Source organism: Bubalus bubalis, chromosome 12 (assembly GCF_019923935.1).
Source record: "Bubalus bubalis isolate 160015118507 breed Murrah chromosome 12, NDDB_SH_1, whole genome shotgun sequence".
Taxonomy (NCBI): Eukaryota; Metazoa; Chordata; class Mammalia; order Artiodactyla; family Bovidae; genus Bubalus; species Bubalus bubalis.
The window spans coordinates 45,246,260-45,270,095 of NC_059168.1; the positions used below are offsets into that span (position 1 = coordinate 45,246,260).

The 23,836-nt window shown below is 48.8% G+C and overlaps 1 protein-coding gene and 1 long non-coding RNA gene across 4 annotated transcripts in view; one reads left to right on the forward strand and one right to left on the reverse strand.

The window, feature by feature from the left end:
- Positions 1-8,202: 8,202 nt before the first annotated feature.
- Positions 8,203-13,802, reverse strand: LOC112578199. Of its 2 annotated transcripts, none has more exons than XR_006543397.1 (3): positions 13,279-13,802; positions 12,778-12,980; positions 8,203-8,795 (listed from the first exon to the last, which is right to left on the reverse strand). It is a non-coding gene; the product is annotated as an uncharacterized LOC112578199 (long non-coding RNA). The 2 variants fall into 2 exon arrangements; XR_003102536.2 differs by lacking the exon at positions 8,203-8,795 and adding an exon at positions 11,375-11,742 and having other exon boundaries at positions 13,279-13,801.
- A 122-nt stretch (positions 13,803-13,924) lies between these two features.
- UXS1 (UDP-glucuronate decarboxylase 1) overlaps positions 13,925-23,836 on the forward strand; it is a 55,922-nt gene continuing 46,010 nt past the window's right edge. Inside the window, exon 1 of one of the 2 annotated variants that reach the window (XM_025261121.3) lies at positions 13,925-14,105. In XM_025261121.3, coding sequence (XP_025116906.2) covers positions 14,012-14,105 — 94 coding nt within the window. In that variant the 5' untranslated portion in view covers positions 13,925-14,011. The remainder of the gene's footprint in view (positions 14,106-23,836) is intronic. The other variant, XM_044925965.2, reaches the window with a different exon arrangement.

Below are 23,836 nucleotides of genomic sequence, written 5' to 3' on the forward strand. Positions count from 1 at the left end.
GGCTCCGCTGTTTATGGCATTCTCCAGGCAAGAAGACTGGAGCAGGTTGCCATGCCCTCCTCCAGGGAATCTTCCCCCATCCAGGTATCAAACCCACATTTCCTGCAGCTCTTGCATTACAGGCTGATTCTTTACCGTCTGAGCCACCAGGGAAACCGAAAGATGAAACACATGGTCCCCTAATCACAGGCAGAGGGAAGAAAAACTTTGCCCTCTTCCCTTCTTGGTTCACTGGCTGGTCTAATAATGAAATTGACAGAAGACGGACTAACAGAACAAAAAACAAATTTAATTTTGTCCATACGTGCATGCTGAGTTGCTCAGCCATGTCTGACTCTTATGTGACCCCCATGGACTATAGTCCTTTAGGCTCTTCCGTCCCTGGAATTCTCCAGGCAAGAATAGTGGAGTGGGTTGCCATTTCTTACTCCAGGGATCTCATAAAATAGGGGATTCAAAGATCAAAGCAGGCAGCTTTGATACTTTTCAGACAAAGAAACTGCACATTTTTGAAGAATTGACCCGACGAAAGGGGTTTGGGCTGGGTTAGTGAATTAGAGAGGAAGTAACAAGGTCTGTTTGTACAACCTTCTCAGCCCTTAAAGTCTGGTTTCCGGGAGTAAGGAGGCTTCTTCCTCCTGTCCAAGGAGGGCACCTTCACCCAAGAGATTTATCTTCTGTGTTCAGAGGGACAGAGGGAGATCAGAATGTATCAGCTATTTCTTAAGTAACTTTAATTCAAAATAATCAAAATGGCATATTTGGGGCGGCATAGTCTGTTTCCTTTCACAGGTGTTACGAATTCACTGAGGGCTTCTCTGGTGGCTCAGTGGTAAAGAATCATCTGCCAATCCAGGAGACAGGGGTTTGATCCCTGGTCTGGGAAGATCCCACGTGCTGCCAAGCAACTAAGCCTGGGCACTGCAACTACAGAAGCCTGCCCACCCTAGAACCATGCTTTTCAACAAAAGAAGCCACCACAATGAGAAGCCCACACACCAACCAGAGTAGTCCCCTCTCACCTCAACTAGAGAAAAGCCCACACAGCAGTGAAGACCTAGCACAACCAAAAATAAACTTAAAAATGAAAAAAAAGAAAGTTCACTGAAAGGTTACACTTAGCAATCAACTTTAAGATGAACTGCTTTGCCCTTAAAAATGCATTCTGATTGTAGGAAAACTTAGTGATTAGCCAAGCAAATTGACACACGTTATAATCATGCTATCACACTGAATTTTTACCTGTTGATGACTAAATTATAGATTTCCACTTCAAGAGTAAACAAATTCCCTTGCATTATAATATCTTTGACTGTTGGGAGTTTTTAGAAAGATAAATAATCAATCATTAAGAGTTTTTTCAAAGTGACTCATTTACTGGTTTACAAGCAGTACTGTTACCACTAATTTGACTGTTACAAGCATTAATTAAGTTATCTACCATTTCCTTTTCTTTGAAATGTTCAGCTTGGACAAAGTGCAACCCTAATGAATTAAGTCTGCAGTGGCTGCAGACAGATCTCATTTATAGCAAAAACAACAAAGGCAGTATTTTCCAAGGGAAGTCCCCCGGCAGGACCCTGCTGGTACAAGCATTTCGATGCTGCATCAGTAAGAATACACCACCATGCACAGTGGATCAAACATAGCCAAGCAGGAAACAATGGGACTGCAGGAAACATTTTTTAAATGGGATCAAAGAAAAGCTAGAGGAGGCCAAGAGCTGACGCCCAGAGCCTCAAAAGGAAGCCCACAGCGAGTGAAGTAGCAGTTATATGGCATCAGCAGGGAGAAATCAGGAATTAACCAACAGAGAAGGCTGCGGTGTGTGCTTCTAATGAACTACAAGGAGAGACTCAGAGACCAGACAGGACGGCTTTATGCTACCTGACAATCATGGATTGGGTTGTAGCATTTGTTCTGAGAGTTGCCGCACTGTAGCAAAAACAGGGTAGTAAGGTAGACATGCCAGCGCCCTCACTTGCCTTTTAACTAATAAATGCTACAGCGGCTACTTTCCAAAAAGAGACAGAGCATGCTCGGGGGCTGGAAGAGTCAGTACCGTTCAAATGAAAATTCTTCCCAAATTGATCTAGAGACTCAGTATCATCCCAACCCATCTCCCGGCAGGCTTTTCCTGGATGTATAGACATGTATGTGTATGGTGTGTTTATGTGTGTTTACCTGTGTATATATATGTAGATGTGTGTATGTATATTGTGTTTATGTGTGTGTTTAAATGTATATGTATATTTGTATATACTGAAGACTCTTGAGAGTCCCTTGGACTGCAAGGAGATCCAACCAGTCCATTCTGAAGGAGATCAGCCCTGGGATTTCTTTGGAAGGAATGCTGCTAAAGCTGAAACTCCAGTACTTTGGCCACCTCACGTGAAGAGTTGACTCATTGGAAAAGACTCTGATGCTGGGAGGGATTGGGGGCAGGAGGAGAAGGAGACGACAGAGGATGAGATGGCTGGATGGCATCACTGACTCGATGGACGTGAGTCTGAGTGAACTCCGGGAGTTGGTGATGGACAGGGAGGCCTGGCGTGCTGCGATTCATGGGGTTGCAAAGAGTCGGACACAACTGAGCTACTGAACTGAACTGATAGACCTGTGTGTATATTGTGTGTTTATGTGTGTATGTATATTTGTGTAGATCTGTGTGTATGTATATTGTATGTGTGTGTACACACATGCGTAGATGTATGTGTATAATGTTTGTGTGTGAATGAGTGTTTATGTGTGTGTGTGTTTACATGTGTACGCACATATGTGCTTGTGTGTGTGTGTGTGTGTGTGTGTGTGTGTGTGTAGAGGTGGATTTGGGAAGAGAAATGTCAGAGGAACTGACCTGTCTGGGTCTGATGAGGAAACAGTCTCCACTCTCTACATTCTGTGTTCACAGCATTAGCGGGGCTTCCTGACTCTGGGAGGAGCAGGAGAAGAGCATGTCAGGAGGCTGCCAGTGAAGGTCAGAGAAGCCGAAGATGGAAACATCAGTGAAAGTGTCAGGGGCAGGTATCAGGGGGAGAACCAGAATTCTACTGCCTCCATCAGGCGGGAGCTTCTGCAGGGCTGTGTGCCCACCACATCGGCACCCAGGGAGAGACCCACAAACAGTCCCGTCCGACCAGCAGCCCTCCTGGAGTGGGGGTCTTCCCCTCCCACACCTCACACATACCCTCATTCTCTGACTGTGACCCAGAGTCACACAGGTAGGGCAGCATCCCGACCTCAGGTGGGTGGATGACAATGCCAGTGGCCGCCCACAGCCCCGCCCACAGCCCCGCCCACAGCCCCGCCCACAGCCCCGCCCACAGCCCCACCAGGCACCTGTCCGGATTCACCCAGTACCTTCATAAGGTCAGAATCTGAACGTGTGGCCCCTACTCACAAATGCTGTCACCGCCTGGATCACTCCCGGAGTTCATCCAATCCCCCACACGGCACATCCACTGGGGAGACATTGCCTTTAACACAACCACTGAGAATGTGACCACGGTTCCTGTTAATTAACCTCTCTTTATTTTCATTTGAACAGAAATAGATTCTAGCAAAGTGATGGGCATCTATTCAAATGAGTCATTAAAAGCCCACTGACAGCTGCTCACAGGCGATGATAAGTGCCTCTTGTAGAGATTTATGATGGAGAAAAGCAATGCACCTCATTTGCCATTTTCTCTCCAAGAAAGATGCACAGGGGCTCACCTTCAGGTTACCGTATGTCTCACTCTTCTATCTCTTGCTTCTGAATCCAGAACATGGAGGCAGGCAGATTTACTGCCTGTAATGCCACTTCCCCCTCCCAGGATGGCAGAGACCAGTTTGTTGTTGTTGTTGTTGTTTAAATTATTTGTTTATTGGCCACAAGAGCAGCATGTGGGGCTTCAGTCCCCCAACCAGGGATTGAACATTGGAAGTCAGGAGCTTTAACCATTGCACCACCAGGGAAGTCTCATAGCAGAGCCCAGCTTTGCTCTAAGACTTGGGTGAATTTGACTGATCTGAGGTATTCTCTCTTCAGGAATCATTCCAGGCGGCCCAAGGAACCTTGAGGGACTTGAAGGAGGTCGTGGGTTCCTCTCAGAAAGGTTTCCCTCAGTCATCCAAGGAGCCAGGCAGGACAGCATCTTATCTCTCAGCAGATCTCGTCCTACCTGGATGTGGCACCCAGACAGCCATCTTCATGGTGAAGCAGTGTGGGAAGCGGCCAGGCTGAGGGCAGCGCAGGGGGGACAAGGCTCCTGGTGCCTAAAGTTAGGGTGGAGTGCCGCGCTTGCCCCTTCTCTGCAGGACAGTGGACAATTTGATGTCTGCTGCTTTCCATTAATGGACCTGGGATTACTGGCATCCCAAACTGTCTTACTTGATAGCAGCTACTCTTATTAGAATCCTTAATTATGACCCTGGGCATCCTCGCATGCTCAGTTGCTTCAGTCGTGTCCAACTCTTTGCGACCCCATGACTGTAGGCTGCCAGGCTCCTCTGTCCATGGGATTCTTCAGGCAAGAATACTGGAGTGCGTTGCCATTCCCTCCTCCAGGAGATCTTCCCCACCCAAGGACTGAATCCGCGCCACTTGCATCTCCTGCATTGCAGGTGGATTCTTTATTGCTGATCACCAGGGAAGCCCCTTCCTCTCCTCAGAAGTGAAATTTAATGGGAGCATGAGGTCACATTAAAATCTAGACTTGCCGCCTTCTTAAGCTCATCTCTGTTCCTCAGTTAAATCATCGTGATAACCGATATTTCCATTCTGTCATTTTAGGACTAGTCGCTAACTTTAATCCATCCTCAATGGATTTGAAAAGAAGCCGGTAATGAAATCAGGAAATCAGCCACGTTGGGTCCATAAGGAATTTCATGACTGGCGGGGCACATTTACAATGCTTGGGTCACTAGGATCTTCCCAGAGCAAGCTGGAAAAGCGGCTACTCTTTGAACAGATGGACATATTTTATTAGTTTTTATTGATCTTATTGATTTTTTTTTTTTTGCTTTTATGCTTCCACAATTATAGGCTGCTTCAGCAATAAATATGTGAGAGTTTTGTTTGAAAAGGTTAGACCAATTTATTAACAGCCATGCTTTCTTTTATATTTTGGGCAGTGAATCTGATGGAATTTGTCACAAAATGTTTCAAGCTGAAATAGATGTTATCAATCACATTACTGTTTTCTTTCACTCTTTATACTGTTAATAGGGGCCTTACCTGATGGCTCAGCAGTAAAGAATCTGACTGCAATGTGGGAGACGCTGGTTCAGTCCCTGGGTTGGAAAGATCCTCTGGAGAAGGAAATGGCAACCCACTCCAGTATTCTTGCCTGAAAAATTGCATGGACAGAAGGGACTGGGGGGCCACAGTCCATGGAGTCCCAAAAGAGTTGGACATGACTGCGCAACTAAGCATGAGCACTGTTAACACTGCTGGTTGATTGGTTGTTGGTTAATTCTAAGAAATCTTCAAAAGTGGAGGAAAACTCTGCAAAGCATTCTATCAACACATTTAATCACACGATACTTTTCCTTGAGCAGAGAGAAATAACTTAGATTTATGATGATATAAAGAGATTCATGTTAATATGGTAAGCATAATAATAACGGGGCTTCCCTGGTGGTTCTAGTGATAAAGAACTCACCTGTCAATGCAGGAGACAAAAGAGATTCGGGTTCAATCCCTGGATTGGGAGGATCTCTTGGAGGAGGGCATGGCAACCCACTCTAGTATTTTTGCCTGGAGAATCCCATAGACAGAGCAGCCTGGTGGGCTACAGTCCATGGGATCACAAAGAGTCAGACATGACTGAACTGACTTAGCATGCATACAATAATAATATTGTAGTGATTTAAGACCTTTATATTTGAAGATAATTTCTGAAATATTTATAAGTGAAATGCTAGTGTCTGAAATTTGTTCAAAAATTCAGGGTGGAAACAGTGGGTGGAATAAAAACGAAATCAGATCAGCTGTGACTTGATAATTAATGAAGCTGATGGCGATGAACTTTTGCATATGTTTGAAATTTTCAATAACAAAAAGTACTTTTGAAAACTTTCAGGACAATCCAAAAATAAAATTTTAAAATACACTTTCATCTGCAATAACATCAGAAAGAATAACAGAAAGAATATATAGGAGTAAATTTTTTAAAAGAAGTACAATCTTAAACCTCAAAACTACGAAACAAATAATTTCATCTACATAACTGGGGAAGGATCCCATGATTATGGATCTAAAGATTTACTGCTATGATGGCAATATTCCCCAGACTGATTTACAGATTAAATCAATTCCTATTGGTTGGATGGCATCACTGACTCAATGGACATGAGGCTGCTACTGCTGCTAAGTCACTTCAGTCGTGTCCGACTCTGTGCAACCCCATAGACGGCAGCCCACTAGGCTCCCCCATCCCTGGGATTCTCCAGGCAAAAACACTGGAGTGGGTTGCTATTTCCTTCTCCAATGCATGAAATGGAAAAGTGAAAGTGAAGTCGCTCAGTTGTGTCCGACTCTTAGCGACCCCATGGACTGCAGCCTACCAGTCTCCTCCATCCATGGGATTTTCCAGGCAAGAGTACTGGAGTGGGTCAATGGACATCAGTTAGAGCTAACTCCAGGAGAAAGTGAAGGACAGGGAAGGCTGGCGTGCTGCAGTCCATGGGGTCACAAAGAGTCAGAGATGACTGAGCAACAGAACAATCAGAATCTTGGCCAACTTCTTTGTAGAAAGTGATAAACTGATTCTAAAATTCTTATGAAATTGCAATGGATCCAGAATAGTCAAAATAATCTTTTAAAAGAACAAAGTAGGAGGACTTACATTTCTCAATACAAAGCAAGTATTACCGACGTGGGTTCTTGGACCCTTTAATCCATAAGAATTGAGGTCAGATGAGAAATTCAGGCTTTATTGGGACTTGTGCTGGAGCAGGAGGAGGGAGCAAAAACAAGTAACAAGTTAACAACTAACCCTAACCCTACCTACTCCCTTAAATGGAGTACGGGTGCAGTGGTGAGCTGATCCCTCAAGTGGAGGGAGGGTGGGGGAAGATCAGTGGTGCTCAGACACAGAACAACTAGACATCAAAATGAGAAACCCACAGAAGACATTTACAACAAAACTAGGAGACAAGGTACCTCTGCGTGCCCCAAGATACAAACATCCGCACAGGAGAACTGAGAGAGAAGCTGACAGAACAAGTAAAGGGGTCCTCCTGGAAGTTGATGGATGACTCCCGAGCAGAATTGTTTCAAAGGATTTGGTTTAAAGGTCTAACATTATTTGCAAATTTTCTTTAACAGAGGTCCTAGGCAAATAAAAGCCAACCTGCATTCCAGCTCTGTGTAGCTTTGTATTGGGCTAGTGGTATAGAACCCTCTTGTCAATGCTGGAGATGAAAGAGGCATGGGTTCGATCCCTGGGTCAGGAAGATCCTCTGAAGGAGGGCAACCCACTCCAGTATTCTTGCCTGGAGAATCCCATGGACAGAGGAGCCTGGGGGGCTACATGGGGTCGCAAAGAGACACAACTGAAGTGACTTAATGTGCGTGCATACATAGCATGCATTGTATCCCTAAAGTCCCCATGGAACTTCCTAGTGGTCCAGTGGTTAGGACTCCACGCTTTCACTGCTGAGTGTCCAGGTTCAAACGCTGGTTGGGGAACTGGGATCCTGAAAGCAGCACCACTCAGCCAAAATAACTAACCAACCAAACAAAAAGACTCTGATGCTGGGAGGGATTGGGGGCAGAAGGAGAAGAGGACGACAGAGGATGAGATGGCTGGATGGCATCACTGACTCGATGGACAAGAGTTTGAGTGAACTCTGGGAGTTGGTGATGGACAGGGAGGCCTGGTGTGCTGCAATTCATGGGGTCGCAAAGAGTTGGACACGACTGAGCGACTAAACTGAACTGAACTGAACCAAACAAAAAAGTTAAAGTGGCTCTTCTTTCCTCCCTTTGTTCTTTCAGTCAGCCTGTGTCCTGTAATTTTTTTAAAAATTCCAACTCAAAATTCATCTCCTAAAGAAACCTTATAGGATTGGTCCTTCCAGGTTAATCCCTACTTGAGGATGACCCCCTCCAGTTCTCAGATGCCTAGTTTACAGGATACATTTCCTTGTGTTGAGGTTTTGTGCTTTTTCCAGGTGGGCCTGCCCAGTGAGTGCAGGTTTTCCTGGATAGGAGGCTGATTTCCCTGCATCACCCCAGGGTGACCAGGATGGGTTAAGTAGGACACAACAGGAAAGCCATTCTGATGCCTGTTCCTGCACAATCATGGGCAAGTGGGGACCATTCATATTCCACTTTAAGCAGTCTGCTTAGGGATATGTGATCTCTGATGGCTCATCAAAGTGCTCTGTCTTGTTTTAAAATGCTGAGAGGATCATTAAAGAAAACCACAGTGTCCTTTTTACCTACTCCTGAGGGAAGTATTGAAAGTATTGCGCTAGTAAACTTCCCAACTGCATTTCTGTTTGAAAACTTGTTTATAATTTAGAGAGCAAACTTATGTCTAGGTGAGCCAAAGTGACGTCCTGTGGTACATTTTCAGCAGCCCACTCAGAACATCATCGGTATTCCCCCAAAGGAATGAAGAGAGGTGGATATTTCGCAAACCCACTTGACCAAGCATATTTTACAAGGCTGTCCTCCCCCATAAAGGGTGATATAAGATACTAATTTGCGATTTAGATACTAATTAAGCAGTTGGGAATGGATCATCTTTTCCAAACAGTTAGGGAGATCTCCTTTCCATTTCAAACAGGTTTCACCTCTTCTCCTGGGAAAGAAAAAAACAATGATGGGTTATTAAACCCCACCCTTTTTTTGCAAGGCTTTTGAATTTTCACTCAAAATCATCTGGTATCACTATATAACCATGTAGTTAGAGTGCTTAAAAATTAATTGGACTTCTAATAGTGAACAGATTCACAGTAGATAAGGTGCCTGTTGAAAAGGCAAGGCATCTGCCTCTTAACTGCACATAATAATCGTCAAAAGCAGACTTTGTGAATTGTGATGTATGTCTGATGACTGCTTTTTATCTTCGCTGATGGGAAGTTAATTACTTAACACACCCCAGAGAAATCATCTTCTTTAACAGCCAATGCAAACTTCAGAAAATAACAAGTAAAAAACGTAATTTGCCTGTATCTGGCACTTCCCCCAAGTCCATTGGTTGGTAAGTATTCACTGGGCATTCACACTACAGCTGGCACGCATATTAACAACCAGAATTTATTACTTGCTCATCAGAAACCTGGCTCTAGTGGAGAGACGATATTACCAGTCAGATATACAAATCACAGTGTATGTTTCCCAAAGGACGCAGAGCGAGAACCTTAAGGAGACCCCAAAGGCAGTGTCTTTCTTCCCTCCCCTCAGCAACAAGAGCTCAGTAGGTCCTTCAGCAGATCCTTCACGTTCTACAGAAGTTTACAATTAAGCACTTTAAAAATGACTAGTCCCAGCAGCATAATCTACTTCTCAACCTGATCTTGGCTGATTTTCGGCAAAACCCTCTGCTCACATGCTCTGGGGCACATAAGCCAGGTGGAGGAGGGAGGTGCAGAGAGGAAAAGCTGTCACCTTGTAACAGGAAGAACACATCTGACTCCCTTTCAGATCTGTTTCTTTTACCTTAACCTTTGTATCCTTTTACCTTAACCTTTGTATCTGTTTGCAACAACCAATCCTTTGGATATAAAAAGAAAAAAAAAGTGTTAGTTGCTCAGTTGTGTCTGACTCTGTGACCCCATGGACTGTAGCCTACCAGGCTCCTTTGTCCACGGAATTTCCCAGGTAAGTGGAAAACCGACTGGAGTGGGTTGCCATTTCCTACTCCAGGGGATCTTTCCAACCCAGGGATGGAACCCGCATCTCCTGCATTGGCAGGCGGGTTCTTCACCACTCATTGAGCCATCAGGGAAGCATTGGCTTAATAAGAAAAGTAGCAGGAAGAAAAAGCAGGTGAAGTGCACAACGGTTGGAGGCCTGGCTTCTGCACTCTCAGATACATTGCTAGAGGCTTTCTTATCCAACATTATCTGCACCTTTTTTTCCTGCTCCTCCGGCCAAACAGGTTCCACTATGTCCTATAGAGTCCTTTCTCTCCCCAACGCCCCTGCCTGATGTGTGTGAGCAAAAACCTTACATGTGATTTCAAATTCAGCCCACATAGCCCTGGCTCTGCACAGCCTCCCTCTTGCTGTTCTCACCTGGAAGGGAAGGTGTGCTGGTCAAAAAACAAAAAACAGAAAAAGCCCTGATCTGTAGCAATTGCTCATTCACATGGGAATGAGCACACCACAGAAGAGTTGTGAACACTCAGCTTTCGGAGCCAGGAAGCTGTTCAGCCAATTAACTGGGCAAACCACACTCCCAGGGAGTGATGTCTCTTTCTTGTGAATGCCTTGGCCATTCATCTGCATTGTCCTGGTCCTCACCACTTTCTACCATGAAGTATGATGGATTCTGCATGCCTTCGCTCTCCTCCCCAAAAGCATCCCCCTGCCCCCCTCCCACCCCAGCTGTGTGGACACTGACAACTTTCAGAGCCTGTTTTCTGTCTATTAAGCACAGTCCCATCAGCAACCCTGTGTCTTGGGGCTGTTACAGAACTCGGGTGAGGTGACACATGCGAGCATCTCACATCACAGTCCCTGCCTGGCTCCTGGTGGACACCAAATAGACGGAGGTTTTCTACTCTTCTTGAAAAGTGTTGGTTGCTCAGTCATGTCCGACTTTGCGATCCCATGAACTGTAGCCTGCCAGGTTCCTCTGTCCATGGATTTCCCAGGCAAGAACACTAGAGTGGGTAGCCATTCCCTTCTCCAGGGTTTCTTCCCGACTCAGGAATCAAACCTGGGTATCCTGCATTACAGGCAGATTCTTTACCATCTGAGCCACCAGGGAAGCCCTACTCTTCTTAGTTGGTTTTTTTTTTTGTTTGTTTGTTTGTTTGTTTTTTTTTTTTTTTTTGCTGCACTGGATCTTCCTTGCTTTGTACAGGCTTTCTCTGGTTGCAGTGAGCAAGGATTACTCTCTAGTTGCAGTGCGCAGGCTTCTCATTTTGAGCATCACCAGCTCTAGGTACATAGGCTCAGGAGTTGTGGTGCATGGGCTGAGTTGCTCTGAGGCATGTTTAATCTTCCTGCAAAAGGAATCAAATGCATGCCCCCCTCCCTTGGCAGACAGATCCTTTACCACTGAGCTACCAGGGAAGTCCCCTCTTCTTTGGCCTTTAACACTCTAGGACAGGAGTCCTGTTATGATTCATTTTTTAATCATCCCAAGTGTCAAGAACACTGCCTTGTAACTAAGTAGTCACTGTCAAAATATTCTTGTTGATGTATCCACTGAAAAAAAGGAGTAGCTGATAGCAAGGTTGAGGCAGGAAGGGGACCTGAGCATAGAACTCACTGGGGCAGAGGGCGTGGGCAGCCAGAAGAGGGAAGAGAAGCTCAGGGAAGTGACCTGCCCAAGCCCACAGTTTCCCTGAAGAGCCCGAGGTGGCGCCTTCTTCCCTGGAGCCTTCTCATCTCTGCTGGGCAAGCACTTACTGCTGCTTACTCCCAAATTCTGGCTTTGGTTGAGCGGAAAATCAGGGTCAGGGCCACCCACGACCTCCTGAGGGGTCGTAAGGACAGCAGTGGCTCATCTACATGTAGCTGTGATGGTGTTCCCATACACTTCATCCCTTGGGGCAGGAGACCTGGCAGCAGTGTCTGGTGGTAGAAAGGAGGCTTAGGTAAGAAAGCTGGATTTAGGGACTTTTGTGCATAGGTAGCATGTGTTTCACAATTTCTGGCCTGCTTGAACAGATAAATATATATCAATGAAATACCACCTACACCCAAAAAGCTTGGAATCCACCTACAGCTTCTATCTAATTTTGCCTTAGGGCAAATGTTAATCTTTTCTCATAGCTCATCTTTTATCTAAAAATCATGGAATTCCTACTGCTTAGGACAGGGAACTCTACTCAATATTCTTAATAATCTAAATGGGAAAAGAATCTGAAAAAGAATGGATATATGTCTGGTGGTGGTTTAGTCACTTAGTCGTGTCTGATTCTTTGCGACCTCATGGACTGTACCCTGCCAGGCTTCTCTGTCTATGGGCTTTTCCAGACAAGAATACTGGAGTGGGTTGCCATTTCCTCCTCCAGGAGATCCTCCTGACTCAGGGATTGAACCCATGTCTCCTGCATTGCAAGTGGATTCTTCACCACTGAGCCACCAGGAAGCCCTAGATACATGTCTATGTATAGCTAAATCTTGGCTGTACACCTGAAACTAAAACAGCATCGTAAGTCAACTATATTCCAATATAAAATAAAAAATTAGAAGAATAAAGTGATCACGGTAAATAAAAAAAGTAAAATAAAAATCATGAAATCATAGGATCAGAGGAGCTCAGGGCACTACATGTTCTAGATACATCTTTTCAAAAATTAGAGGTTTAACCCAAACTTAAAATGTTAATGATGAGGAAATAAAGTTGCTGTTGTTGTTGTTTAGGCACTAAGTTGCGTTGTACTCTTTTGACCCCAAGGAATGTAGCCTGCCAGGCTCCTCAGTCCATGGGATTTCCCAGGCAAGAACACTGGAGTGGGTTGCCATTTCCTTCTCCAGGGGATCTTCCCCACTCAGGGACGGAATTGGGGTTTTCTACTTGGCAGATGGATTCATTACTATGGAGTCAACAAGGAAAAAAGACTCCCAGACAAAGAGAAATTTGTCCTTGGCTGGTGTGCTTACCTGGAAGCCCACCCAGGGGGGGTCTCTGTCTGGCTCCAAATAAAGTGTCACCTGGCAGCCTTCTTGGATACTGGAATGGGTTGCGAGCGTGTTGAGGAGTGGGCGTCCTGACAGAAGGCCGCTTCAGATGTGAGTATCCTCCTCTGGGAAGAGGCTTAACGATTTTCCTCTTGTTCCACATTTCTCAAGGTTAATGGGGAGGCCTGGAACGGGGAAGGTTGTCTTACAATCAGAGAGTCATGGCATTTGTGCTGAGTAGCTAGAAAGATGTAACCAATTACTGCTTTGATTTATTGCTAATTGTGATGGTTATTTTTCTCGGAGGTTTATAACAAAGTTGAAGAAGGGCATTCGACTGTTTAGCAAAAGAGCCCAGCGTTCATAGAGGTTAGAAGCGCTGCGGGCCGCTCTGCAAGGTCTATAAGGTCAGCCTGCAGCCCCCGCACTTTGGGTCTCCCTCCGGGTCGCTCCAGTCCAGGTTTGGCTAAGGTCCGAGCGCACCTGTCTTCCCCCGCCAGGGGCCCAGCTCCCCGCGGGTCCAGGACTCCTTCGGCATCTGTGCGTCCTTGGGCACAGCTCCTCGCCGGGAGCAGACATGCAATACCCGCTTATGGAAGAAATGAGCCGGGACAGCGCGTGCATCCGTGTACTCTCGGCGCATAGCTATGGCTAGTGCACTCACTCTCCTGTAACGAGGCATCCGTTTTTCTGCAGGCAGACAGCGCGGTCCACTCTTTCCTTCCTAGTCTATCCTCACTGTACAACACTAGCACTACTTTTTAAAATAATAATAAACGCCTTATTTTTAAAAGAAAGACGTCCTAGCTGATCAGAGGGTAAAACGCACGGAGTCTGGACATCAGTGATATGTAGGGGACTAATCGTTGCCGCTGTTTCAGCTAAACAAGCCGGGAAAACAGGTAACTTTCAGAGTGAGCTGGTAAAGAACTCCAAACACCTGCCCAAATATAGCACAAATCAGCCCGGCAACCGCCTGGCGCGCTGGTACCCAGGTCTGAGGCGGACCGCCCACCGCGGCGTCCACGCTTTCTCTTGCGCATGCGCACGCGCCACCAGCTGGGGCCACCGCACTGCGCCTGCGGAGTGGGGCGGGGCGAACGCGGAGCATGCGCGCGGACCCCGCCGGCAGGAAGCGCGCGTGGGGCGGGGCGGGGCCTCCGGGCCGCCCCCGCCGCCGCGCTCGGAGTCGGGCGGCCGCAGCGCGCGGCCCGGGATGCTGAGCCAGCCGCTGCTTCGCCTAGTGTCCGCTGTCAGCCGCAGGAGGATGAAGCTGCTGCTGGGCATCGCGCTGCTCGCCTACGTGGCCTGTGAGTGCTTCGGCCATTCATTCCCGCCCGCGGCCTGCTCCCTCCCGCTCCGCGCGCGGCCGCCAGCCGAACAGCGGACCCTCGGCCCTCGGCCCCGCCGCACTCCGGGCTGCGGTCCACGGCTCCCGAGCGTGCGGCGCCGCCGGGCGGGACGCGGGGCTGTGAGGACGGTCTGCTGGCAGAGCCCCCATCGAGGCTGTCTGCTCCCAGGAAAATTACTGAGCGTTTGGCTGCTGGGAGCCCAGTGTGTCGCCCGACCCCGCCGGCCCGCGGCCGAGCCCAGGGGTCCTGGAGCCCACGGGTCTGATGCCCCGGGGTCCTGGCGCCCAAGTGTCTGTACGCCCCAGGGGGTCTCTTGGCGGGGGGGTCCCCGCGCCGAGTTGTCCGCTCCAGGGCTACTGGCGTCAAGTGTGGGGGGGGGGGTCCCCGAGCCCAGGTCTCCGCACGCCCCAGGGGTTCCCCGCGCCTGTGTTTTGAGGGTGCGGGTCGACCCAGAGCCGAGGCGCACCGCGGGGGGTGGGGGTGTCTCGGCGCCGCTCCATTTTGTGTGGTTCCCCTGTCATCACTCCCGGAGGCTGCGGGACAGAGGGCAGGAGGGGACACTTTGCTGGCAGGTGGTACACCCTGTGTCTTAGAGGCAGAAGCCGTCCCTTTAAAAAAAAAAAAAAGAAACCTATTGGATGGGAATGTGTTTTCCTTGATGCTATTAATATTTCCCCAAGTACCAAAATTGGACCAAGTGTGAGCTTGTTTGAATCCTAGCCACGAGGCCGATCCACGCTGAGACGAAACACCTGCTCACCGGTTAAGTTACTGAGGTCTGACTTCCGAGTTGAGGGGGACCTCCAGACGTGGCTTCAGTTGAGCTCTAGGCAGATGCGCAGTCATTGAGACCTGGCCTGTCTGCAGCCCAGCTGGGGGCTGTTAGATGCAAGTATGCGGAGGAGGAAGATGGTTTCTGAAGTGTATGTCAGTCTTGAGTTAGGAAGCGGAGACCCCGAGGGGGAAGACTGCTTCAAGTTGTGTAATTCCTGTTAGGACTATAGTAACAATGTTCAAACTTGCTTCCAGTTTCCCCGTGTGTGGTGAGTCTGTTTCCTTGTCTCATTTAAGTATCTCAGCAGTCCGAGGAAATAGTTCCCATCATTATTCCCATTCTAGAGGTGAGTCTGTTAAGACCAAGAGAAATTAGGCAAATGATGATCACACAGGTTCTGAGAAGCTACAAAGACCAAGAATTTGAGCCCAGAAGGGCTGGGGACCTGGGACTGGAACCCAGGTCTGCCCGCAGGCTCCATGTTGATTTTGAGGCTTCTGCAGGTCAGAGGTCGTGGAATGTCCTTCACCATTCTGCAGATAAGGAAATCCTCCTGCGTCCTTACTTTTGTCTGCCAAGCCCTTGTCTTTGTCCCTGTGCTAGGTCCCAGGGATCCCCAAGGCTTGCAGAACACCTGGGCGGTGGTTCTCAACCTGCTGTGTGCATCGGAATCACCTGGAGGGCTTTCCAAACACAGGCTGCTGCCTCCCATCTCAAGCTTCTGATTCAGTAGGTCTGGGCTGTGGCCCAACTAATAGTTTCACCTCACATATTGTTGGTGTGTTCTGGGGACCCCCCACTTGAGAACCACTGGCTTGGATGGTGAGTTGGCCACAAATTAGATTCTCACCTAAATGAGGGTGAAACTACAAACTGGTAGGAAGGAAGGGAAGGAATGCATGAGGGCTCCTGACAGGGGCAACCAGCATGTTTTCTTGAGGAAGTGAGGCTTGAGCTGAGAAGTGAGGCACGTGTGGGAGTTAATGGGCTTCCGAGGTGGCGCTAGTGGTAAAGAACCCGCCTGCCAGTGCTGGAGACTTGGCTTCCATCCCTGGGTCAGGAAGATTCCCTGGAGGAGGCCATGGCAACCCACACCAGTATTCTTGCCTGGAGAATCCCATGGACAGAGGAGCCTGGCGGGCTACAGTCCATGGGGTCGCAGAGAGTGGGACGCCCTGTGGCATCCCGAGCAGGGCGTGTTCTAGGAATGCAGAGAATGGTGGTGGTGGGGGGGGGGGGACGCGGGGGTTGGAGCGTAAACATGAAGCGGTGATGTGGCTGACGGGCCTTGTGCCAGCTCACTCTATGGGTGAATTTAGCTGTGAGGTTTAAGATAGGTGTGCAGGCAGTGTCACTAATGGGCATGGGATGGTAACTCCAAGACACTTTACAGGAAAAGCGAGATGGCAACTCCTGACAGTGTCCGAGAGCGGTGATTTCTAGTCTTGGCTCTCCTTGTTAATGTAATAATCTTGTCTCCTTGTTTGAGAAAACTGTCCTGGCTGCCAAATGACACACAGCCCCTTCTGGAAAGTCTCTTCCTGGTCCTCTCAGGCTCTCTCCCATCTTCCTCTGTTTTTTGAGCTCATGAGGGCCCATCCTCCTCCCTGCTGGCACGTAACTCTTCAGTCCAGGGCCCAGGGCCTGAGCACGGCCAGCTTGTGCTGCCCTGGGTTCTTTGCCTACACGTGTTTTCTCCTATGGGATTCCAGTCCTTGTAGCCCTCAGGTCAGTGCTGGTCACTGGTCGGAGGAGCTCAGAGGCCTGATTGTCTGAGAGTCACACCAACCTGCTCATAGGAATCCCTAGGCAGAGACTCAGCTGGAATTACCTGTAGTGTTTTTGACATGAGTACAGTTTAGAAAATCGGATTGCCTTTGCCTGGTTTCTTGGTGTCCCCAGGCATCTCTTCCCTGCCCAGGGGCAGGCGCTTCTCTTCTCTGAACTGATGATCTTGGTGTTTGTGCCATAGCATCCTATGCTTCCTAGTTTTTCGTTTGTAGATACTGTTGTATACCTTGTGACTTTCCCCTTTAGAAGGTGACTATTCTCTTTACTGTCCCCCCACCCGTGCTCACCCCCACATAGACTTAGTGTGATTTTGAGGAGGTCAGCATTTCATGTTTACACGTATGACTAAATGTTGGAGGAGGAAATGACAGCCCACTCCAGTACTCTTGCCTGGAGAATCCTGTGGACGGAGGAGCCTGGCAGGCTACATCCATGGGTTCGCAAAGAGTCAGACACGACTGAGGGACTGAGTACAGCATTTGGTGTTCACAGTACGACTAAATGTAATCAACATGAGCCAGGTTGTATGTCCATCAACTTTTATTCTTCCTGGAGCTGATGACTCTGCTCTGTAAACTCACTGGACGCCAGCGCTTGTCACCTGTGTCATCTCCCCCAAGATTTCCCCGAGGAGAGGTCCCTGGCCTCAGCTGCCCGGCTCTGTTGGCCTGGAGATCGCCTGTCCCCTGACTTACCTCACCTGATGTCAGGGAGGAGGATTGGCAGGTGTTGGCCATGCCTTCTCCGTCTTCACATTTAAGTGATGGGCGGGTGGTGCAGAATTCTAGAAAAGGCCCCTCGAAGCCTCTCAGGCAAGTCTCCGTCCCTCCTGGGTCCAGGCTCCAGCCGGCACCCCTCTCTCTCTGCGACTTGATTTCTCCTGGGAGATCCTAGGTGCTGCTTCTGCCCTGGTGCCATCCTCCCACCACACACCTTGGCTTGGGCTTGGTCCCTCCTCACTCCGGTGGCCTCTCTTGGCCCATGTGCCCAGAGTGTGTCCTTGTGAACGGTATCCCTGTGGTGGATCACTGGCCTCCTTCAGGACCGCGGTGCTCACATGCAGAGCTCCTCCCAGAGTGAGGCCTCTGTGCTGGGGCCGGGGTGGAGGGTGGCAGGGAACCAGGGGCACCTGCCAGTCCACGGATGCTGGTGACATGTGCCAGGCACCTCCAAGCCCTGGCCACCAAGGTCCTTGCTTTGCAATTCTGAAAACTTCTGAACTGCCCTTTGGCGACCCCCCTTCCTGGAACATTCTCCCACAGGTGTGGGGTTGCCAGGTCTCATCCATTTTGTTTCTTCACGTCTATCATTTTAGATTTTTGCTCAACTTTTCGGGAACTTTGTCATCTTTATAACCGAACTCTTCCAGTGATGTAAAACATTTGTTTTTGCTCTTATTTTTTGCTCATGAGACTTTTTTTTTTTTTCCTCTTAATTTAAAAAACTAAAGCATGTGGTCTTTGTTTCAGAGTCTTCTGCTTGGTGGTCCTTTGCTCCCTTTTCTTCCCCCCATGGAGGGGGTCTTCCCTTTGGGGGGTTCCTTTTTCCTGGGAGGGACCCTGGGCCATCTGCTCCATTTAAGCAGATCCTAGATGAGTGGAGGGCCGCCCACTGCCCCAGACCCTCAGCTGCCTCCCTTGTTGTTGGATCACTCAGCATCCCCTAGGGGCAGTGCCAGCTTCCCTGGACATCTCAGGGGCCCCAAGGGAGAGCTGCGGGGCTGAGTGGTACCCTAGTCATCTCCCCAGCTGACAGGGGCTCGCCTGCTGCAGATCCTCCATCCTACCCTCTGCAGAGATGGGACTGGGCAGGGCTGCAGCTGGCAGGTGCCCCATGTCCAGGTGTAGCAGGCAGGCTCCTTCCGCACCCTCCACAGGCTGCAGGTGCTCCACTCTTCTGTGCTGGTCCCAGGGCTCCTCCCGTTCTCCCTGTCTTGTCTCCCCTGTCCCTTATAAGGACACTGATCAGGGGATGGAGGGCCCAACAGGATAATATAGGGTTATCTTTTGGTCTCAAGATGCTTAATTACACCTGCTGCTGCTGCTAAGTCACTTCATGTCCGACTCTGTGAGACCCCATAGATGGCAGCCCACCAGGCTCCCCTGTCCCTGGGATTCTCCAGGCAAGAACACTGGAGTGGGTTGCCATTTCCTTCTCCAATGCATGAAAGTAAAAAGTGAAAGTGAAGTCGCTCAGTCATGTCCAACCCTCAGCGACCCCATGGACTGCAGCCTTCCAGGCTCCTCCATAGGATTTTCCAGGCAAGAGTATTGGAGTGGGGTGCATTGCCTTCTCCGTAATTACATCTGCTAAGACCCTTTTTCCAAATCAGATCCCCAGGTTCTAGGAATTAGGTTGTGGACATGTTTTGAGGACAACATCAATTTACACCCATCTTTTTTTTTTTAAATCACGGAGGACTCAGAGGTTCTCCCAGTCTTTGAGCACTCCCTTGATCTGCATATGCTCTGTGCTCCTGTGTTTTCCGTGCCCAGACCTGCAATCAGCCACTCCTCCAAGGTGCCCTGCTTCCTTCCGGTGGAGAGTGTGGACTCAAACTCAGGGTCTCAGAGCTGACTGAAGTGCCCTTAGTGGATGGAGCAGCCACTCTTCCAAGGCATTCTGCTTCCTTCCAGTGGAGAGTGTGGAGTAGAACTTGGGGTCTCAGCACTGGCTGAGGTGCCCTTAGTGGACGGAGCCAGGTACAGATTTTTTCCCACCATGAGTTTATGCTGCTACCCCCAATTTAAGTCATGACGAGGTTCTTCCTCCTCCTCCTCATCTTGCTAGTTCCTTCTTCCCACAGTGAAAATTGTTTCTGACATCAGTCCAAACTCATTTGATGAGTACCACCAGGCAAAACAGTTTCAGAATTACTGCATCATTACCAGTACCAAGAAAATTCAGAATTCCTCTGCCATTCCTTTTGTCCTTAGACTCTGCCTTGCTCAGAGTGTGCTGTTACTGTGTCAAAAAGCTCCGTGAAATGTGTTTTTCTGTGCCTGATACAAGTCATGTTCCTTTTTTTTGTTTGTGTTCCATTCAGTTTATTTTAGGATTTGCTTTTTTCTTTCCAATTGTTAAAATGTATAAGCCATTTACATGGTTCAAAAGTCAAACTGAATGAAAAGTTATGTGCAGACGTGTCTTGCTGCAATTGCTGGCCCCACCCTCTTTCCCATTGTTACTAGTCCGTTTCATGCATCTTAGGTTTCTCTTTGCAAATGCAGGCATTCATCTGCGTGTGTAGAAGCACATGCTATTCATCATTCCCGGAAGGTATCAAACCACCTGGACCATTTTGTTCTCTTTTTTCCTGCATTGTGTTTCCTGGAAAGCTCTGGCATCAGTGAATGGAGCGCACCCTTGCTCTGTCTGTCACTGGCACATACGTGCCCTGAACTCTCCACGACCACCTCCTGTGCAGGACACTTTGCTTATTTCAGATGCCCCGCTCTTAGAAATAACCACTGCAGTGAGCAAGCTTGTGCCCGCTGTCCCCCAGCCATGTCCCAGAACAGCTGTGCCCACCCCCCCACACACACACCATCAGAGCTTGTGGATGGCATACCAGGCAGAAATGGTCCCTCCTAAAAAAAAAAAAAAAAGAAATGGTCCCTCCTGCTTCAAGGGGCCTCTTTCTTCAGGAGTGATGTTGAGCATCTTGGCAAGCGTTAAAGGACTGTTAATAACCTCCTCTTCTGAAAACTGTTACGTTTTTACCCACTTTTCTGTTGAACTTTGGGTCACCTTTCGCCTGGTTTTTAAGAACTCTTCATCTAGTGGGGATGTCAGCCGGCCTCTGTGAAGTGAATTGCAATTGTTTTCTCACGCCTTGGGTGGAACAGAGGAAAAATGTCTGTGGTCTCGGTCCCTTCGTGGCATAGATCTCCCCAGAACCTCAGGGTTTCCCAAACCATAGGGGCATCTTCTATTGTTCCTAAGAAGCCCCCTTTGATCACTCTGAATTTTTGCCCAGGGGGTGACTCAGGGTGGGCCCTAGGTTGGCCTGGGATGGAGGCAGGTCACTGTCAGCCTTAACCCACCCACCTCCAGGAAGGGGTTGGAGCTGGAGGTGGAGCTTTGTGGAAAATAAAAAAAAACTCCTCAACAATGAGACCTGATGGCTTCCCAGTAGGTGAGGCTTGGGTTCGCCCCCCGAGACCTTCTGTTCCTGAGCTGTAGCCTTCACAATGAACTGGTCGTTGTAAGGAACCTGTTTCTCTGAGTCATCTAGCAAATGATCAAACCCAAGAAGCTGGTAGTGGGTGCCCTGACTTAGAGCTGGCCGGTTAGTCAGAAGCACAGGTGGCCCTGGGCCTGGAGGCAGGCATCTGAAGTGGGGTATCCTGTGGGCCTGGGCCCCTCACCTGTGGGGTCTGCGCTCAGGGCAGGTCGTTAGTGTCCAAAGGGCTGGAGGGCTGGTTGGTAATGTGGAAAACCCACACTCTGGGAAGTCAGCTGTATCCTGGGAGTGGAAACAGACCTTAGCACAGTTTTCCGGTTTTCCCTCATGGTTCTTAAGAAACGTCCAGGTGTCCAGCGGGATTCCTCAAATAACCGTTGGGTTTGGGGTTTGCTAACTGGCCAGTTGGGGGATTTCATTGGTCACCCTGTACTTTGCAAGCAAGGCACTCCCCTACCTGGATGGACAGAACCCCTCAGCTCCTCAGCAGACCTCAAGGGACCATCCTTTGAGCTCTCTCACTGCAAGCTATGGGAATTGCAGTAATGCCGGAGCCCAGAAAGTGCTTCCTTGTGTTCCCCAGCTCCTCTGAGCAGCTATACCCACTTGGCATTTTAAACAAGTGTCTCATGTGACAGCAGAGATGGCTTCTAGGAGGTTTCCCTTCTGGGTTTCCCATCTCACTTGGTGACATTTTACACGTGAAGACTTTTTAGAGGAACACATGTCATCTACAAAGCCCACGGTTTCTTGCATTCTTAACCATTTTGTTTAAAAAAGGGGAACGTCTTCGGGCAAAAAAAATTTTCCCATGGGAATGTTAGTGTGATTTTCTGAGGAAAGTCTGTGAGTCACTCAAAGGTGTTTTATCGCCAGAGCTCAGACCTGCCAGTGGGGACTGCTGGGGCTACAGAGCAGAGAACTGCGGAGCCTGTTCTGGGGCTCATCCTGGAGGCCAACCTGGGGGCGGGGATAGTGCAGGGTTCGCTCAGGGCCCCACAAGCAGTGCCCCACATGCGGCCTGTGAAGGATGTCAGCCGGTAGGTAGCCTGCTGGGCTCCCCAGGTCACCTTCTCACCTGGGCAGCTTCCTCCTGTGTAACCACATGGGTGAACACAGGCCTGGCCAGCTAGGCACAGGTGTGCGATTTGGGGCCAGCTCTCTCCAGGTCGGGGAGCAGAAAGGCTCCCCGCTCTTCTGTGTGTGATGCTGTCTGAGCCAGAGCACCTGCTTCTTTCAGGGGAGCTGAGGGGGAGGTTCCCTCCTCTGATAACCTCATTTTGTAGTTGGAGAATTTTAGCAGAAGAGTATCTTCGATTTGAACCTTCTGATCTGTTTAAACAGCTCTTCTGATGCTTCTCTTACGACACTAACGATGCTTTGTGGCACTGTGGAGTTTATTCAGGGCGGGCAGGTGTCTGCTTCTCTGGGGCCAGGGTTGTCGGGGTTCATGGGGTGAGCAGGGCACCACTGTCCTGGGCATGTTTAATGCTTTGATCACAAGGCAGGCAGCCTGCATGGTTGGGGTGCAGGGTCCCCCAGAACTTCAGTCTGGAGCCAGGTGTTCTGCCCAGGTGGGCACCCGGGGCCTGCGACGTGGGTGCTGTGCACTGGGAGGAGTGTAGCCCAGATCCAGGGTTGACAGGGAAGTAAAGGCCAGGTTCCTGTCCGTGCTCTGGTTCTGGTGGTTGTGCTGCGTAAGTGACCACCTCAGGACCTGGTGGGATGGAGCGGCAGTGGTTCACATGCTCACAGCTCTGTGGGGGTGGGAGTTTGAAGAGTCTGTTCTCTTTTTGGTGTTTCTGGGATGATGGCTGGGACTCAGACAGCGGGACTGGAAGGTCCACTTCCAGAGGCTCTGCGAGCAGGTCTGCCCTGACCTTCTTTTCCCATACAGGTCGTTACAAAGTATTGAGTAGACTTCCCTGTGCTGTGCACTAAGTCCTTAGTAGTTTTCTGTTTGGTATACAGTAGTGTGTGGGTCAGTTCCTAGGATTTATTTTAACTGCATTAACCTATTTCACCCACTTCACCCACCTTCACCTCTGGCAACCGGTAGTCTGTTCTCTGTATCTGTGAGCTTGGGTTTTTGTTGTTTGTCTTTAGATTCTACATGTAAGTGAGACCCCCCTGGAGGAGGGCATGGCAACCCTCTGCAGTATGATTGCCTGGAGAATCCCAGGAACAGAGGAGCCTGGCAGGCCGCAGTCCATGGGGTTGCAAAGACTTGCACACGACTGTGCGACTTAGTATGCACACACATAAGTGAGATCATGCATTTGTCTTTCCCTGACTTATTTCACTCAGCGCAGTGTCCTGAAGATCATCCATGTTACTGCAGTTGTCAGGATTTCCTTCTCGTGACAGCTGAAACCTATTCCATTGCATATATTCACCACATCTTCTTTATCCACCCTTATTTCTTGAACACTTGGGTTGCGTCCATGTCCTGGCTATTGTATAGTGCTGCTAAGAGCACAGAGGTGCATGTATCCTTTTGAATTAGTGTTTTCATTGCCTTTGGATAAATGCCCAGAATTGGATTTCCTGGGTTGTATGGTAGTCCTATATTTAATTTTTTGAGGAACCTCCATACTGTTTTCCATAGTACACCACTTTGTATTCCCATTCATGGTGAGTGAACTAGGGTTCCCTTTTCTCTACATCCTCGCCAACACTTGTTATCTCTTATCTTTTTGATAATAGTTATAGTCATACTTAATGACTTTATGATTTCATTAAATGAATGGCTATATCATATTCTCAGCTATTTGTAAGGTCTCCTCAGACAACCATTTTGCCTTTTTGCGTTTCTTTTTCTTGGCGATGGTCGTAATCACTGCCTCCTGTACAATGTCATGAACCTCTGTCCATAGTTGTTCAGGCACTCTGTCTATCAGATCTAATCCCTTGAATCTATTAGTCACTTCCACTTTA